At 55.0% G+C, this 17,629-nt stretch overlaps 3 protein-coding genes across 5 annotated transcripts in view; 1 reads left to right on the top strand and 2 right to left on the bottom strand.

Annotated features, from left to right (window-relative positions):
- PNKD (PNKD metallo-beta-lactamase domain containing) overlaps window positions 1-3,427 on the bottom strand; it is a 77,132-nt gene extending 73,705 nt beyond the window's left edge. Inside the window, exons 1-3 of one of the 2 annotated variants that reach the window (XM_008999474.3) lie at window positions 3,343-3,427; window positions 2,406-2,574; window positions 1,036-1,415 (exon numbers count right to left, since the gene is read on the bottom strand). In XM_008999474.3, the coding sequence (XP_008997722.1) occupies window positions 1,223-1,415; window positions 2,406-2,574; window positions 3,343-3,409 (429 nt within the window). In that variant the 5' untranslated portion in view covers window positions 3,410-3,427 and the 3' untranslated portion in view covers window positions 1,036-1,222. Of the gene's footprint in view, window positions 1-1,035; window positions 1,416-2,405; window positions 2,575-3,342 lie in introns of those variants that run through there. The other variant, XM_002749779.6, reaches the window with a different exon arrangement.
- Window positions 3,428-3,782: 355 nt separating this feature from the next.
- On the top strand, window positions 3,783-9,618 carry AAMP (angio associated migratory cell protein). Of its 2 annotated transcripts, none has more exons than XM_008999473.4 (11): window positions 3,783-3,979; window positions 4,407-4,559; window positions 5,900-6,019; window positions 6,521-6,660; window positions 6,886-7,030; window positions 7,311-7,394; window positions 7,817-7,932; window positions 8,082-8,185; window positions 8,303-8,393; window positions 8,589-8,743; window positions 9,131-9,618. In XM_008999473.4, exons 1-11 carry the CDS (start codon window positions 3,859-3,861, stop codon window positions 9,204-9,206), a joined length of 1,305 nt encoding a protein of 434 aa, XP_008997721.1. In that variant the 5' UTR covers window positions 3,783-3,858; the 3' UTR covers window positions 9,207-9,618. The 2 variants fall into 2 exon arrangements, with proteins under 2 accessions (XP_008997721.1, XP_008997720.1); XM_008999472.5 differs by having other exon boundaries at window positions 4,404-4,559.
- A 576-nt stretch (window positions 9,619-10,194) lies between these two features.
- On the bottom strand, window positions 10,195-13,606 carry GPBAR1 (G protein-coupled bile acid receptor 1). The gene is made up of 2 exons (XM_002749777.6): window positions 13,401-13,606; window positions 10,195-11,364 (listed from the first exon to the last, which is right to left on the bottom strand). Exon 2 carries the CDS (start codon window positions 11,317-11,319, stop codon window positions 10,327-10,329), a length of 993 nt encoding a protein of 330 aa, XP_002749823.1. The 5' UTR covers window positions 11,320-11,364; window positions 13,401-13,606; the 3' UTR covers window positions 10,195-10,326.
- Window positions 13,607-17,629: the final 4,023 nt, after the last annotated feature.

Here is a 17,629-nt window from a genome sequence, read left to right as displayed (position 1 = left end):
TGAGGAAACTGGGCCGGGCGCGGTGGCTCACGCCTGTAGCCCCAGCACTTTGGGTGGCCGAGGTGGGCGGATCACTTGAAGTCAGGGGTTGGAGACCAGCTGGACCAACATGATGAAACCCCATCTCTACTAAAAATACAAAAAAATTAGCTGGGTGTGGTGGCACATGCCTGTAATCCCAGCTACTCAGGAGGCTGAGGCAGGAGAATTGCCTGAACCCAGGAGGTGGAGGTTGCCGTGAGCCAAGATCGCGCCATTGCACTCCAGCCTTTGTAACAAGAGGGAAATTCTGTCTCAAAAAAGACAAAAACAAAAACAAAAAATTAGCTGGGCGTGATGGCAGGTGCCTGTAATCCCAGCTACTTGGAGGATGAGGCAGAAGAATCGCTTGAACCCAGGAGGTGGAGGCTGCAGTGAGCTGAATCATGCCATTGCACTCCAGCCTGGGCAACAAGAGTGAAACTGTCTCAAAAATTAAAAAATTAAAAACCCATAAAAATTAGCTGGGCATGGTGGCACTCACCTGTGGTCCCAGCTACTTGGGAGGCTGAGGTGGGAGGATCACTTGAGCCCAAGAGGTGGAGGTTGCAGTGAGCTGATGATTGCGCCACTGCACTCCAGCCTGGCTGACAGTGAGACTGTCTAAAAAAAAAAACCAAAAAACAAAAAACCATTTGGCCGTGAACTGAATCTCGGGTCAGAAAACAAACAACAAAACCAACAACACAGGAGGAAACAGGCCCAGAGTTGAGTCATTTGGACTCAGTAAGGAGCAGTGCTTTTTTGCCTCCACACCCTAAATACCTTCTTTGATTCTCTTTATTATTTGTTTCAAGGCTGAGCGGGACCCCACCCTCCTTGCCCGCAGCTCTGAGGGCTTGGTCTGGAGGGCCCCGGCCTAGGCTTGTTGCACTTAAGTCTCTGGGTTTGCCCCACCATCCAGCTGGGAACACAGCTCTGTGAGAGGGAGCACAGGAGTAACCAGCCCCACCCTCTGCCCCTCCCATCCCAAGGGACTCACAAACCCAGACCTGGTTCCTTTCCACTAAACACTCAATAACTTTATTTGCCTTTCGCTGGCTCCTCCGTGTGGGGCGGGGTAGGGGTTGGCAGCAGCCTGGGCTTCATGCGCCCTCTAGTGGACCTCAGAGGCAAGAACTGGAATCCCGGCCAAACCTGAGGACTTCACCGTCAATACAGTCTAGGAGGGTTGCAGCGCTCCTCAGGTCTGCATCCCAGACCCAACATCAGGGGACGGGGCACGTTGGGAGGAGACCCTGAACCTCTGGCTCTCATACTCGCCCGTGTTGGACACCCGCATGTTCTGCCGAGCCTTCATCTGCTTCACACGGTCCTTGTCCACTTCCCGCTTGGTGAGGATGAAGAGGAGGATACCACAAGGGAAGCCGATGGCCCTACGGGTGGGGAGATTTGCACGGGGTTTGGGGAGGGGCCAAGCCTGAGCCAGAGGAGCTGGGGGCAATCCTTCTAGCTTCATCAATTGCACGTCCTCCGTGCTGGCTGCTGGAGGGATCCACGCAAATCAGATCCTGTCACTGCCCTGCTTAAAACCCCGTAACAGTGCTCCATCACTTCCTCACCGAGTCCAAACTCCTACGCATGGCACAAAAGGCCCAGTGTGGCTGGGTGTCTGCCTACTTCTTTCCTCCTCCCGCCTAGAGCCTGATACTCAGCACGAAACCTGCATTCCTGCAACAGCACCTGTGCAGGATTTTCCAAGCAGCCCTGACGCTTTCCCACTGAGTCCTGGTCAAGGTCCGCTCCCAGTTTTCCCCTCTTAAGCTAAGTAACCACTGCTTGGGAGGCACTTTGGTGTGGGGGAAAGAACATGGAGTCACAGACCGGGTGAGGATCCTAGCTCAGTCTCACTTCGTTCTTCTGTGAAATGGGGATGTAATATTTATTTCAGAAAAACTAAAACATTACAGGTTAAAGTACTGGCACACCTCACATGCAAAAAAATGTTAATTTCTTTCTCCTTTCCCTTTATTATTGGTCAATATGTCAGAGTCAGATCCCAATCACAATGTTTGTAAGACCTTCTAAGTACTACTATACAAGTGGTACAATCTCATATGGTCTCAACAAACTAATTACTTAAACTTGGGTTTCACTCCAAGCTCCCAAAAGGGAGGATGAGGCCAGGGACCCAAGTCTAAATCAGATCAGTTTGGCTTACTCCACAGTAAACCCAATGTCTTCTCAATTCCACATACTTTCCCACCTCCCCTGCCCCACCCCTCTGAGATTCCAATCGAACCCAGCAATTCTGTTCCCACAACTTTGGATTCAGCTTGCCATCTGTAACTTTCCGAAGTTTCTGAGTCCTGCCCTCCCCTAGAAGCCATGCCCCATTGGTGGGCTAAGGGGTGGTTAAAACTCACCAGGCCAGTCCCACAGCTTTCATGGGGTTCTTGCCCCTCTTTCTGGGAATGTATTCCAGCTCGGGGGATAGGGGTTCAGGTTCCTCCTTGCCCTCTGGGGAGCTGTGGCTTTGCAGTGCCCGGATCCTATTATGGGAAGCCTTGTTAGCTGTGGCTCCTGCGAGAATCCCTGTGGATGGAGGTAAGGAAGGTCAGTAAGAGGAGATGAGAAGAGAGCAAGCGGAGACGGGAGCACGAAGGGCTGGGGAGGAGCGGTTGAGATCTGAGGAAGGGGAGTGACTGCAGTCTGAAGTAACAAGTGCCAGGGCGAATCCAAAGGGAAATGGGAAAATCGCCACCAAGGTGGCACCTTTGGAAGCCACTTCCACGTCACTGCGGGCTCATCACCCTGGTGCCAGGACGAAAAGCTTCGCTGTTATTCCTCAGACGACAGGATGGTAAGGACTGCAGTGGGACTAACATGAGACGCATGAAGGAAATCCGGCAAAAGGTTTTGAAACTGCAAATGTTAGCACTGGAAGGGACTTTAAAGATAGTCTACTCCATGCCCTGCACTGTATGGAAGAGGAAACTGAAGCCCTGAGAGACAAACTGCTTTGCCCAAGGTCAAACCGCTAATTATCCGGGGCTAGAAACCAAGACTCCAGAAGCCCGGGGCTCTTTCCTCTGCACTGCGGGGAGTGTGAAACACCTGGAGCGCGGGAGTCTAACAGGCTTCCTAGGAGCTCCCTCTCGCAGCAGGACCCCGGAGGTGTCGAGCGACCCGAAGGCGGGGGGGATGCAGAAGGTGACCTCTAAAGAGCATCTCTGCACCCCTAGACTCTTGCAGAAAACTGTGGCAGAAACCGAGAGCCCTGACCTCCTGCTATCGTCGGGCTGGATGTGAAAGAAAAGGGATCTTCTGCAGTCCTGCCCTCCCCGGGGTCCCTCTCCTTACCCCGGAGGACGCGGGCATTTCTCGCCCCCCGGCCCTTCAACGCCGTAGCAGCTACCACCGCCGCCATGTTTAGATCCCACGCCCCCTTCACCGCGCTCCCCGCCGGGAATTGTAGTTTGCGTAACGGGCCTCCCCCGCTCCTTCCGTCCTGCCTACAGACTAGAAACTACAACTCCCAGAAGCCCGCAGAGCGGACCCAGGAGAACTACTCTCCTCAGGAGACCCCGGAGGCGCGCACGCTCGCTTGTTTCTCTCCAGTTGGGGGCGGAGTCATGTGGGGAGGAGTTTGGGTTCTCTCTGCCACGCCCCGACCCTGTCTTCCAATGTCGCCCTGTGATTGGTGTTACCGCCAGCCAACCATCGTAGCTATTGGCCGAAGGACTGTCGCTCTTCCTACCGGGGAGTCGCCTACGCCTACTTCCTCCCGGGAGGAGGGGCTCGAGTTCCGCGTCGTCGCGCAGAGCTGACTCTGGGAGGCGTTTGGGCCCAGAGAAGTGGATCGGCCGCTTGCGCCGCATGGAGTCCGAATCGGAAAGCGGGGCTGCTGCTGACACCCCCCCACTGGAGACCCTAAGCTTCCATGGTGATGAAGAGATTATCGAGGTGGTAGAACTTGATCCCGGTCCGCCGGACCCAGGTGAGAAGTGCCGGTCCTCAGGCCATGGGACAGGAGACGCTCACCCCTGGGCTCTGACCCCTGCTTTTCCCCGCTCCCCTCCACATCCCACTGGTCATTCCTACCGATATGCCTCTTGACCCCCTCCCCCACTCACACCCCCACACTTAGTTCTCAGGCCTGGCTGGGGTGGGGGTTCCCTGACGCCTCCTCTAGCCCTTCCCCTCACACACCCCCTTCCCATCATTCCCTTGGCCCTCCCTACGCGCACGGTCGCTGGCCAGCCCTGGCTTCCCGTCCTGCGTCCCGCGCGCCCCCGAGACCCCCGTGTGTCTGACTCCACCTTTCCCTCTCGCCACATGACCCGCCCCAGCCTCAGGCCTCACGCTTCTCTCGGTACCTCTTACCGTCTCCCGAGCTCCATCTTCTAACCCTCTCCCCAAAGCAGATGACCTGGCCCAGGAGATGGAAGATGTGGACTTTGAGGAAGAAGAGGAGGAAGAGGGCAACGAAGAGGGCTGGGTTGTGGAACCCCAGGAAGGGGTGGTCGGCAGCATGGAGGGCCCTGACGATAGCGAGGTCACCTTTGCGTTACACTCAGGTAGGTCTTTGAGGCGATCCACCTCAAATCAGTTTAGGTGGGCGTGTAAGCATTAAACATGCGCCATGGACAGAGCCTTATGGGGGACACAGAGATGGGCAAGGTGCTGGCCTTGCTGGAGGAGCCCTCAGGTGGGCATGATTGCTTGTCTTCTGGCCTCAGTCAAGACACCTGGCTTCAAGTCCTTCCTTTACTTTGCCAGTTAACCTTGATTAACCTCTTAGTTCTCTTTTAAAAAGTTATCTTTGGCCTGGTGGGTGGCTCATGCCTGTAATCCCAGCACTTTAGAAGGCCGAGGCAGTTGGATCACTTGAGGTCAGGAGTTCGAGACCAGCCTGGCTAACATGGCGAAATCCCATCTCTACTAAAAATACAAAAATTAGCCAGGTGTGGTAGTGAATGCCTGTAATCCCAGCTACTTTGGAGGCTGAAGCAGGAGAATCGCTGAACTTGGGAGGCGGAGGCGGAAGTTGCAGTGAGCTGTGATATCGCCACTGCACTCCAGCCTGGGTGACAGAGTGAGACTGTCTCTCTTTTTTTTTTTTTTTTTTTTTTGAGACTGTCTCAAAAAAAAAGTTATCTTTGATAAAAGTTAATAAAAGTAAGTATAAAATTAGAGAGAATTGGCTGGGCATGGTGGCTCATGCCTGTAATCCCAGCACTTTGTGGGGGGAGGTTGTGAAAACAGGTGATCATGAGGTCAGGAGTTCGAGAATAGCCTGGCCAACATGGTGAAAACCCATCTCTACTAAAAACAAAAATTAGCTGAGTGTGGTGGCAGGCACCTATAATCCCAGCTATGTGGGAGGCTGAGGCAGGAGAATCACTTGAACCTGGTAGGCGGGGGTTGCAGTGAGCTGAGATCGAGTCATTGCACTCCAGCATGGGTGACAGAGTGAAACCCTGTCTTAAAAAAACAAATTAATTAAAATTAGAGATAATGGTATCTTTTTGAGCATATTTTATATAATTTTCTCAAGTACTAGTTCTTAGTAAGAAACCCGTAACATGATGTTCTTCTCCCTCTGTACCTAATCCAGCAGCATCCCATGCTGAGAACCGTAAGCCCTGCCCCTATACCCACCTCCTGTCCATGGTATGGGTGGTGAGTCGCACAGTGAGGGCACCTGCTCTGGAGAAGGACTTGCAGCTTGGCAAATGTGGGAAGGTTCTAACAACCCAAATTTTTAAAACTCAGAAGAACTTGGATGTGCCTGTCTTTTCCAGGAGAAAAGACATGTTGGTTTGGGTGAAAGAGGGTGGGGTTCCTGAAGGTTCTGAAGGGCAGAGCCCTAGGTGGGAGCTCTGCTCCCTTACCCATGGAATATCTCTTGGGACAGCATCTGTGTTTTGTGTGAGCCTGGATCCCAAGACCAACACTTTGGCCGTGACTGGGGGTGAAGATGACAAAGCATTCGTGTGGAGGCTCAGTGATGGGGAGCTGCTGTTTGAGTGTGCAGGTGAGGGGACCGAGCTAGAGGCCTGGGAGAGGTCATATTCCTTTGGGAGGTCTTAGGGGGTGGCCTGTAATGGTTGTGCATCCAACAGCCACTTAGCGATGTCTCTGTTGTGCCAGCTCTGTGCTGGGCCCCAGGACTCGGGGAGAACACTAGTATGTTTTGGGCACAGAGGCAGGAGGCACTAATTGTTCCAAGGGAGTCCAGGAAAGGCCAGAGGAGGCCACACTGGTGTAGGAGCGGTTGGGCAGAGGGGTAGAGTGGACAGAAAGGGGAAGGTATGGGAGGCCTGGGCTCAGCCTGGTTGAATGAGGGCCGGCAGTGTCTCTCCTGGCATTCATGGGAGCGTTGGTTCCTGGAGTGGTGGTGAGTTCCATCACCTGTTCTGCTCAGCCCCATCCCCCTTTTTTGCCTAACTGCTCCTTTCAGGGGGCCAGATACCAGATGCCACCAGCACCAGGTACCCTATCATTTTCCTCTCTTTCTGCCCACTTTTCTTTGAAGGCCATAAAGACTCCGTGACTTGTGCTGGTTTCAGCCATGACTCCACTCTAGTCGCCACAGGGGACATGAGTGGCCTCTTGAAAGTGTGGCAGGTGGACACTAAGGAGGAGATCTGGTCCTTTGAAGCGGGAGATCTGGAGGTAAGATCATCAGAGTGGGAATCAACTCGGGGTCCTTGGGCTGTGGGGGCTGCAAGGTTGGAAGGCCAGCTCTGAGCCACCCAAGGCACAGGAAGAATGTCTGCCTGTTACCTGGAAGGTCCCTGCGGAACCCTAGAGGCAGGAAACCTTGGGTGGAGCTCATGGGGCAGGCTGCTAGGTGGGATGGGGTGACGGGCCTCCTTGCTGCCCTTCCTCCCTGTCCAGTGGATGGAGTGGCACCCTCGGGCACCTGTCCTACTTGCGGGCACCGCTGACGGCAACACCTGGATGTGGAAAGTCCCAAACGGTGACTGCAAGACCTTCCAGGGCCCCAACTGTCCCGCCACCTGTGGCCGAGTCCTCCCTGATGGTGAGAGCAGCTCCCTTGAGTGTCCTTTCCAGTGCAGAGACTGAATCCCAGGATATACACCTCTCCGAGCTGCCTTCTAGGCCACAGCCAGCAAACTCAGGCGTGCTCTTGGGAGCGCTGACCTCCCGGGCCCTAAAGCTCATACCGCCTCCTTCCTGCTCTGAACTCACCTCTGATTCCTGGGGTAGTGTCTGGGCCCTTCCACTCTTCCTTCCTCTCCCTCTCCCCATTCCCTTGCTTAGTGTATCTCTGCCCTCTCTTCATCTCTGCCTCTCTTCAGGGAAGAGAGCTGTGGTAGGCTATGAAGATGGCACCATCAGGATTTGGGACCTGAAGCAGGGAAGCCCCATCCACGTGCTGAAAGGTATTAGAGGTGGGGGAAGTTTTAACCTGGGCCTTTTTTTTTTTTTTTTTTTTGAGACCAAGGCTCACTCCGTGGCCAGGCTGGAGTGCAGTGGCGCGATCTCGGCTCACTCTCTCTGCTCCCGGGTTCAAGCAGTTCTCCTGCCTCAGCCTCCCAAGTAGCTGGGATTACAGGCGCGTGCTAGCACACCCAGCTAATTTTTGTATTTTTAGTAGATACAGGGTTTCACCATGTTGGTCAGGATGGTCTCAATCTCTTGACCTCGTGATTAGCCCGCCTTGGCCTCCCAAAGTGCTGGGATTACAGGCATGAGCCACTGCGCCCGGCCAACCTAGGCCTTTGTGGGGAGGAACTGAGAACCTGGGGCAGGACTCAGAGGGAAGATAGGACGAAGCCTGACTTGCCTCCCTGCTCTATGCTAGGGACTGAGGGCCACCAGGGCCCACTGACCTGTGTTGCCACCAACCAGGATGGCAGCCTGATCCTAACTGGCTCTGTGGACTGCCAGGCCAAGCTGGTCAGTGCCACCACCGGCAAGGTGAGTGGACCTGGAGCCCAGCCAGGGCCCTCCGCTTTCCCGTCTTCTCTCCTTCCTGCCTGGGTCCTCATCGTCTCCCCTCCCCACCGTCTTTCTCTCCATCAAGCACCCGGATACCGGGCTCTCCTCTGATCCACTCTCGCTTTCAGGTGGTGGGTGTTTTTCGACCTGAAACTGTGGCCTCCCAGCCCAGCCTGGGAGAAGGGGAGGAGAGTGAGTCCAATTCGGTGGAGTCCTTGGGCTTTTGCAGCGTGTGAGTGAGGACGGGGAGAGGGGCTTGTGGGAGGGACCTGGACTGGCGACCCTGGGGGAGGGCTGGGCACGTGAGTCCAGACTCTCATGAGTCTTCATGGTGTGATCCTCTGCTCAGGATGCCTCTGGCAGCTGTCGGCTACCTAGATGGGACCTTGGCCATCTATGACTTGGCTACGCAGACTCTTAGGCATCAGTGCCAGCACCAGGTACGGGCAGCTGCAGCTGGGGTCCCTGTGGGATGTGGCCATGGTAGTACGGAAGCCCTGGCCTCTGGGAGCATCTGCCCCAGCATCTGGCTCCTGCCTGGTCCTTGTGTGTGGCTGTCCCTCTTTGAGAATTGGGAGCAGACGGCTCTCAGCTCTTTCCCTGACCTCCGCCCTGCCTGTCATTCCTCGGGACAGTCGGGCATCGTGCAGCTGCTGTGGGAAGCAGGCACCGCCGTGGTTTACACCTGCAGCCTGGATGGGATCGTGCGCCTCTGGGATGCCCGGACTGGCCGCCTACTTACCGACTACCGGGGCCACACGGCTGAGATCCTGGACTTCGCTCTCAGCAAGTAAGCGAATTGGCCACGGGCTGGGATCTCTGTGTATTTGGAAGGTGGGAGTAGTACATGGGGGACACAGGATCCTTGGGGTGTGGGAGGGGATTCCTAAGGCAGGAATGCTGGGAACCCTGAGGGTTCACAGCTAGCCCCCACCCCAGTGGCTGTCAGTGACCCTCAGGGGCCCCACGTCTCAGTCATGAGGGAGAGGCCGAGACTGATTTTCCCCATTAGAGTCAGCTCTGCCCCCATGCTGGGGACTTCTGCTCATCCCCTCTGTGCTGGCTGCGTCCGTGTTGGCCCAGTGCTGGGCTCTAGGGCCCTAGAACTGCGGGTGTGCTGGAGGAGCCCACCTGGTTGGTGGGCTCATCTCTGCAGTCATCTGCTTTCTATTGACAGAGATGCCTCCCTGGTGGTGACCACATCAGGAGACCACAAAGCGAAAGTATTTTGTGTCCAGAGGCCTGATCGTTAATGGCTGCAGCCCCTGCCTGTGTGTCTGCTGTCGAGGGGATGAAGGGACCCCCGCCCCGCCCACCAGTAGAGGCAATAGGGCACAGAGGGGAGAGGAGGGCAGGGCCCTGGATGATTTTCCAGCCTCTTCAACTGATTTGCTCCCCTCTCCTTTTCTTGTCTTTAGAGACCCAGCCCAGGGCCCTCTGACCCTTGCCCCTTGCCCACACCTGATGGGCCCTTCAGAGGGAGGGGCAAACCTCTTTGTTTTTCACTTTCATTTGCTGGTGTGAGCCATGGGGTGTGTATTTGTATGTGGGGAGTAGGTATTTGAGGTTCCCGTTCTTTCCCTTCCCAAGTCTCGGGGGGTGGAAAGGAGGAAGAGATACTAGTTAAAAATTTTAAAAATGTAAATAAAATATACTTCCCAGACAGTGTCTGTGTGGATTTTGTGGTCGCTGAACCTTACTTAGGAGCTAGCCAGGGCCCCATCAGGGCAAGGCTGCCTCACAGAATCTGCGGGATGTCTCAAGATGTGCCAGCTCCCCGTGTCCAGGGGTGGTCTTTGTGTACGGACACTCCTTGCCTGCCTGGAGTCAGACTCTGCTTTGATCCACACGTCTGTCTGTTGGTTCTTTTTTTTTTTTTTTTTTTGAGACGGCCTGTTGCCTAGGCTGGAGTACAGTAGAGTGATCTCAGCTCACTGCAACCTCCGCCTCCCAGGTTCAAGCAGTTCTCTGCCTCGGCCTCCTGAGTAGCTGGGATTACAGTTGCTCACAACCATGCCCAGCTAATTTTTGTATTTTTAGTAGAGACAGGATTTCACCATATTGGCCAAGCTGGTCTTGAACTCCTGACCTTGTGATCCACCCACCTCAGCCTCCCAAAGTGCTGGGATTACAGGCGTGAGCCACTGCGTGTGGCCTGTCTGTAGGTTCTTTCTATTGCTGGCATGTTGAGCTATTTCCTCCTGCTTCGCCCTTTCTGAGATACAGAATGAGATAACCATAAACGGCCAGAGGAGTTTTATTCAGTCAGTGTGGGGTCAAACAGAGGCAGGGGCTCTGATCCTGAGACGTGGAGACAGGCTGGGTGGCTCGGATGGACGGATGCTCTAGTAGGAGTCAGCAGAGGCCCTTCCTTTAGTTCAAGTCCAGGTCGATGCTGCTGTGGCTGCTTGCATGATAGGCAGTGCTAGGGCTGGGACTGTCCCGGGAGGCTCTTCCCCAAAGGCTCTGCAGGCACCTTTGGGCAGCTGCCCTCCAGGGGGCTGTGTAGCGTTGGTCGCCCAGCCCCATGGCCACAGGCACAGCCGCTGCACTGGCACTTCCCAGGGAGAGGAGGGACAACAGAGTTCCAGGCCCAAGCGGCAGGCGCTGCTCGTAGGCCAGGACTGAGAGGAGCAGCGTGGCCACATAGGGCCCCCAGCACAGCCCAAAGAGCAGCATGGCTCCAGCCTGTGCCCTTGCCTGCCTCCAGGTGAGGGCCCGGGCCAGGGCCGAGGGTGCATCACGGCACACTGCCCGCTCTAGCCGCTGTATGTCCTGCAGCTGGCGGTGGGCAGTGGCCAGCACACGGACAGAGAGGAAGGCGGCAGCACCCACGGCGGGCAGGAGGAGCCCGTAGATTTCAAGGTAGAGGTAGGGGGCTGGGAAGATAGCCTGGGAGCTGCAGTTGGCACCAGGGGTCCAGTGGTTCCACCCCAGAGCCGGCAGACTGGCAAAGAGCAGGGGGCCTGCCCAGGTGAGGAGCAGGGCCAGCCGTGTGCTCCCAGGGGGCCGGAGTGGCCTCAGGACTGTCATGTAGCGCTCCCTGTGCACCAGCAGGAGGTTGGCAAGCAGAGAGAGGAAGGAGAAGTTGGGAGCCAAGTAGAGGAGAAGGCAGGACCAGTAACCCCGGTGACTCTGGCTCCACAGCCCTGGCAACGTGGGCAATGCCAGACCCGTGAGCAGCCCAGCCAGCAGCAGGCTCAGGAAGAAGCAGCCAGCAGGTGGGCTGCGCAGGCGGCGGTCCCAGGCAATGCCCAGAGCCAGGAGCAGGTTCGCAGTGACTATGAGGCTTGCCAGGGTGAGGGAGAGCCCCAGAACCCCTTTGGGAATGGAGCTGGGCACCTCCCCCGTGTTGTTGGGCATCATCTTGGTCCTGGGGACAGGAGAGTCTTGGAGCAGCAGCTGGCATGCCTGGAGGATGGAGTGGCCAGAGTTAGGATGGGACTGCAGGTTATGGCTTCCTGGCAGGGCTGCACGTTAATCCAGGGGCACAGACCCACAGGCTGTGGGCTCTATCATGTTTGCTGATACATAGAAGTTTTCAATTAATAGCCAATTAAGCATTTATATAAAAAACTCCTGCCAGGCGCAGTGGCTCACACCTGTAACACCAGCACTTTGGGAGGCCAAGGCGGGTGGATCATGAGGTCAAGAGATCGAGACCATTCTGGTCAACATGGTGAAACCCCGTCTCTACTAATAATACAAAAAATTAGCTGGGCACAGTGGCGCGTGCCTGTAATCCCAGCTACTCAGGATGCTGAGGCAGGAGAATTGCCTGAACCTGGGAGGTGGAGGTTGCGGTGAGCCAAGATTGCGCCATTGCACTCCAGCCTGGGTAACGAGCGAAACTCCGTCTCAAAACAAAACAAAACAAAACCAAACCTCCTATCTGGTTGCTATTGAAAGATCTGGCAATACATATGTCCTACATAGCAGAGCTCACTGGTGGCTGCCCCTCGGATAGTCCCCACCCAGCCAGCTTTATCCATTTCTTTTTTTTTTTTTTTGAGTTTTGCTCTTGTTGCCCAGGCTGGAGTGCAATGGCATGATCTTGGCTCACTGCAACCTCTGCCTCCTGGGTTTAGGCGATTCTTCTGCCTCAGCCTCCCCAGTAGCTTGGATTACAGGCATGTGCCACCACGCCTGGCTAATTTCGTATTTTCAGTAGAAATGGGGTTTCTCCATGTTGGTAGGGCTGATCTCGAACTCCTGACCTCATGTGATCCGCCCACCTCTGCCTCCCAAAGTGCTGGGATTACAGGCGTGAGCCACCATGCCCGGCCAGCTTTATCCGTTTCTGTTATCTGCCTCTTCTGGGCAGCTGTGTTTAGGCTTCTGTTTAGACTGAAAGGCAGGCCTATCCAGCCCCAAGGCATTTTGTGTATCCCTGCCTCCACAGGGGAGGCCCCTAAATGAACTGAAAGAAAGGCCCAGGCCGGCTGGTGTGTAGTGGTCTCCGGCCATCAGGTGACAGGCTCCATCGGGCCAGGTCTTGGGCACCCTGAGCCCTTCCCCCCATCTGTCCTTGTAGCCATCACAGCTCAGTAAGCAGCCTCTGGGTAGGACTTCCAGCCCATAAACTTGACTCGTCTGCTCCACACTAGCAACAGGGTCCTTCCTGGGAGCTGGAGGGAGAAGCAGCGGGAGGGGACGTATGGCAGTGAATGTGGAGATGCCAGCAGCAAGGAGAGGGACTCCCCCATACACCCAGGGCCAAGGCTGAGCCCAGAGGAGAGGGAAGAGGAGCCAGTGGGCAGAGCCTGACTTCTCTGTGGCTCTCATCTGTCCCTGACCTTCCCATCACTCCCTGATCTCAGTCCTCCAGTGTCATGGCCCTGCTGTCACATCCTGGGGACAGGGGGAGGGGTCCTGTGTCCTGTGGGAACTCCTGCTTCTGTCAACAGGGGAGCAGGTGCTGTTGCTAGGATCCGAGTCAATAAGGAAAGGATTCACACCTTTCCCCTCCTCCAGGACAGGGAATCAGGGCCCCATGGCCACCTGAGCTGAGAGGAAGGAAGATGCTCCCCTTCCTTCCCAGGTTCCCTCAGCACCCTGAACCTGGGTCTCCAAGGCCTTGTGCCCCCTTTCCCCTCCCCTAAGCCTGTTTCTTCTTGCTTAATCTCCTCCAGTGCCCTCCACCCAGGATGTCTTTTCCTCTCTAGAGGCCTTCCAGTTTCTGTTCCCTACCCCCTGGCATCATCAACTCTCTTAAGCCCCGAGAAACTCAGGGTTCATTACCCCAAACCTGGCCTGAGCTGGAGCTCCTAGACCTAATCAGAATGATTTCCTCACCCCATCTCCACCAGAACAATGAGAAAGGCAGGGAGCAGCCCCCAGGGGTGATTTCCCAGCAGGGTGCACACCCTGAGGGTCTGGTGGCTTGGGCTGGGTGCAGTGGCCCCTCCAGGATCTGGGGTCTGGGGGTGGGGGGAGTAGCTACTCACATGGCTGCTGGGAGCAGGTAGGTATTGCCTGCCCAGCCTGGGCCTTCCTGAGTGTCAGGGAGTTGCTGCAGCCAGTCCTGCAGGGGTTTGGACCATGTCTGGTGTCCTGGCTGAAGAGCACAAGTGGACCGGGTGCATGGTGCCTCCGTCCGGTGGGGACAGCAGGGCCAGGCTCTCCTACCCAGGCTCTGCCCCTATCTGGGTTTGCAGAGGGATGAAGTGAGGCTGGCGGGGCTCAGCCTCAGCCCCGCCTCTGGGGGGGTGGGACCTGGCAAGCTCTAAACTTCAGCAACCGGGAGGCCTGCTTCCCCCTCCCACCCTGTGCCCCCCTCCCCTGCCACCTAAGTGACAGTTTCCCTACTCCAGCTTGGAGTAATCTGAGAAATGCATTCCAGTTAATGAATAATAATGATTTAGTTACCCCTCCCGACTTCCTGCCTCCACTGATGCATTTACATTTAATCCCCTGGACTGGCTGGCCAGCTGACAGCACACCAGCCTCCCTCCGCACTTCCGTGTGAGTGTGATGGTGGCAGTGGTGGGGTGTTTGGGGCCTGAGGATCTTCACTCCCATCCTGCCGCCTGAGGAGCCTTTCGGTTTATAAGGCTAGACTTGCCTTCCTGAATCTGGGGTCATTCCACACGTTTCTCAACTGCTTTGAGTCCAGTTCTGAACTATGAGGGACAAATGGCTCTGGGGATGTGACCCTGGGTAAGGTATATGCTGGGCCTCGGTTTTCGCCTATGGTAAAATGAAAACAAGAAAAACCACCTCTAATTAAGGTTGTGGTGGGGAATATCATGGGATATTCCCCATGTGGCTGCCTATACCCCAGTGCTTGGCCCTTGATGGGTAGGGGTTTGCCTCAACAAACCACTCCCTCTCTTCCCCCGAGATGAAGAGGCATGAGCTGGTGCTGGAATCAGAGCTGTCTGAATCCTTTTTTTTGATATGGAGTCTTGTGCCCTGTTGCCCAGGCTGGAGTGCAATGGCGTGATCTCGGCTTACTGCAACCGCTGCCTCCTCCTGGGTTCAAGCAGTTCTCCTGCCTCAGCCTCCCAAGTAGCTGGGATTACAGGCACGTGCCACCACGCCAGCTAATTTTTTGTATCTTTAATAGAGATGGAGTTTCACCATGTTGGCCAGTCTGGTCTTGAACTCCTGGCCTCGTGATCCACCCGCCTCTGCCTCCCAAAGTGCTGGGATTACAGGCGTGAGTCACCACACCCAGCTGGATCCTTTTCTTAAAAGCCAGTGAACTTGGGCAAATGACTAAAGTTCTCTTGTCTTAGTTTCCTCATCTGTAAAATGGGGCCCATAGTTGTACTCACCTATCGTGAGACTAAGTGAGGTCCTATGTGATAAGGACTCAGATCAGCCCTTGGCACTTCAGCACTCCATGACAGGCAGCGATCACTGGGAACATTATTAGGATTTCTGCCTTTCTCTGCACCTGTCCCCTCTAAGACAGATCTGTTGAGAAGGGCATAGGGCACTTGGGAAAAGCAAGAGGGGAGTGACACTTTTGCTGCACAGGGAAACCAAGGAAACCAGGTACAACAGAGGGAAGGGCAAGTTCAAGGCTGGGAAGCCAGAAGTGGTGCCCCGATTTCTACCTCGTATCAAGTGGGGCTTTGGAGTGAGGGGAAGGAGAGAAGCCCAGCCATACTCCCTCAAGGCCTGAACTGGGAGGGAACAGCAGGAAAGCTGGGGCTGGGGTGAGACTTTAGGAAACACTTTCAGGCTGAAAAGCACAAGTAAATGGAACAAAGGAACTCCGTGCTCTCCAGGAGAGCTGGGCCTGAAGGGCTGGACGCCTTCGGAGTGTGGCTGCCAGCTCTGCACAGCCAGTCAGGGGTCCCGGAGAGGAGGGACTTCTGTTGGAACGAAAAGTGGAAAGAGGAAAGCATCCAGCCTCAAATCCATCCTCAAGGGAGCCGGTGGGTGGGGAGGACTCCGAGTTCCAGCACTGGCCCTCAGACCCACACGATCTGGTTGGGCAGAAGTCACAGGCTTTGGGAGAGTTCAGCCTGGGGCCTGGACAGAAGTGGGTGTGGGACCCCTCGGATATGGGACTGCCAGGAATAAACAGACCTCCTGTTCCCAGCCCTGGCCTGCTCCCAGAGGGATCCAGGATGTCTGTTTCTTCTCTGCTGCTCTGTCTAAACACTGCGTGTGGGATGTGTATGAAGGCAGTGGCAGCCGGGGAGTCTGGGCCATCTCTTGCTCAGCCTCACTTCTTCCTTACCAGATCATCTAGTTCCTGTTTGTTCCATCAAGTCCTGGGGTTGACTCACCCCCTGGCTTCTCCCTTCAGCCACGGAAGGCTCTGGTGCAAGCCATCTTCAGGCGCTCCATTCAGCTGACTGCGCCCGGACCCTATTCTGCTTTCCTCAGGCAGAGCCTGAATGGAGGTGACCAATCCAAACTCTCTTATGGAATCCTCCTGTGCCTTTGTCCGCTTCCACTCTCTTGGGTATCTGAATTTCTCTGTTGACCCAAAGTGTCTGGGGCATGGTGAGTGTGATACTGGCTGAGGGTACTAGCTCTGGACCAGTGGAGGCGGCATGGACAGGGCTTCCTGGATCCTGGTTGGCCTCTCCGAGCCGCTGTTCAACACTTCACACTCACACCTGTAATCCCAGCACTTGAAGAGGCTGAGGCCTGAGCAACGTGGTGAGACTCTGACTCTACAAAAAATAAAGATTAGCTGGGCACGGTGGTACCTGTGGTCCCAGCTACTCGGGAGGCTGAGGTGGGAGGATTGCTGGAGTCCAGGAGGTGGAGGCTGCAGTGAGCCTTTATGGCGCCACTGCACTCCAGCCTGGACGACACAGTGAGATGCTGCCTCAGAAATAATGATTTTTAAAAACCACGTAAATGACAGTGCTTTTAGCAACCCCCAGTAGGGGGCAGCACTTCTTGAATGCAAAATTGCCACCAGACTAGACACAGGTTCCCGTTACGTGCCATCAGGTACTACTGTGAGAGTAACTTGATGGCAACTAACGCCAAGTATCAGCTCCTCCCAAGAAGGCTGAGGCCACAGCTAGGGCTATTTCCTTGATTTCACTTCCTCCTCCCTCCAAGTCCACCCTTCCACTTCCTATTAGAGTCTTAGTGTCTTTCCTGCCAAACGCATTATTCTTAGCTTGCAGCTTGCCCCAGGTCCCACTTTTTCCAGATATGGAGATTCCTACCTGCCTGCCCCCGGCAGTAAGGGCCATTCAAGCGGGTAAAATACCAAAATACCAACTACCTTGGGGAAGGCCTGGAAAACCCCAAGCACCAAATGAGGCCTGGCTTCTGAGAGACTGTTGGGGCAGTAGCTTGTCACTTCTGATCCCCCTGACTATATAAAGGGAACCAAGATTTGCTAAGTGATATTATAAATAATTACAAGCATTCTAATGCTTATGCTATAACAGACATTTACTCTCTTTTCCTTTTACAAACCCTCAGGTAGGCGGTATTACCTCTAATTTAAAGGAGGCTACCAGGGCTCAGATGAAGAAATTTGCTGTCACACAGCTATTAGATGGCAGAACACGGATTCAAACTGTTCCTCTACAGCTCATATCCAAAGACACCTACACCTCTCAGGTGTGAACCCTTGGGGCACTTGCTTCCTGAGACTAGGAAGAAACAGACTAGATCCCCTTTTTCCAGCCCACACCCTTAGTGTGTTTGACCCTCATCCTGAGACGTTCCTCCTGAGGTCCTAAGGCATTGACTAGTCACAGTGGGCTGCTTCAACTGTGAGGATCTTTGAGACTAGATACATACTAACACCAAGTGTGTCCTTGTTAAGAGAAGTTAATCTGGATAGGGTTTTACACCAGTACGGATTTTTCTTCTTTCTGAGACAGGGTCTCTCACTCTGTTGCCCAGGCGGGACTGGAGTAGCATGAACACAGCTCACTGCAGCCTTGTCCTTCAGGGCTCAAGCCATCTTCCCCCTCAGCCTATTGAGCTGCTGGGACTACAGGCGTGCACCACACCCAGCTAATTTTAAAACTTTTTGTAGAGGTGGGGTCTCACCATGTTGTCCAGGCTGCACTATGGATTTATTTATTTTGAGACAGTTTTGCTTTTGTCTCCCAGGCTGAAGTGCAATGGCATGATCTCGGCTCACTGTAACCTCCACCTGGGTTCACACGATTCTCCTGCCTCAGCCTCCCAAGTAGCTGGGATTACAGGTGCCCACCCCATCACCATGTCCAGCTAA

This window comes from Callithrix jacchus, chromosome 6, assembly GCF_049354715.1.
Source record: "Callithrix jacchus isolate 240 chromosome 6, calJac240_pri, whole genome shotgun sequence".
Classification (NCBI taxonomy): domain Eukaryota; kingdom Metazoa; phylum Chordata; class Mammalia; order Primates; family Cebidae; genus Callithrix; species Callithrix jacchus.
The sequence above is the reverse complement of the archived record's forward strand: the minus strand, read 5'-3'. Positions and strand labels throughout refer to the sequence as shown.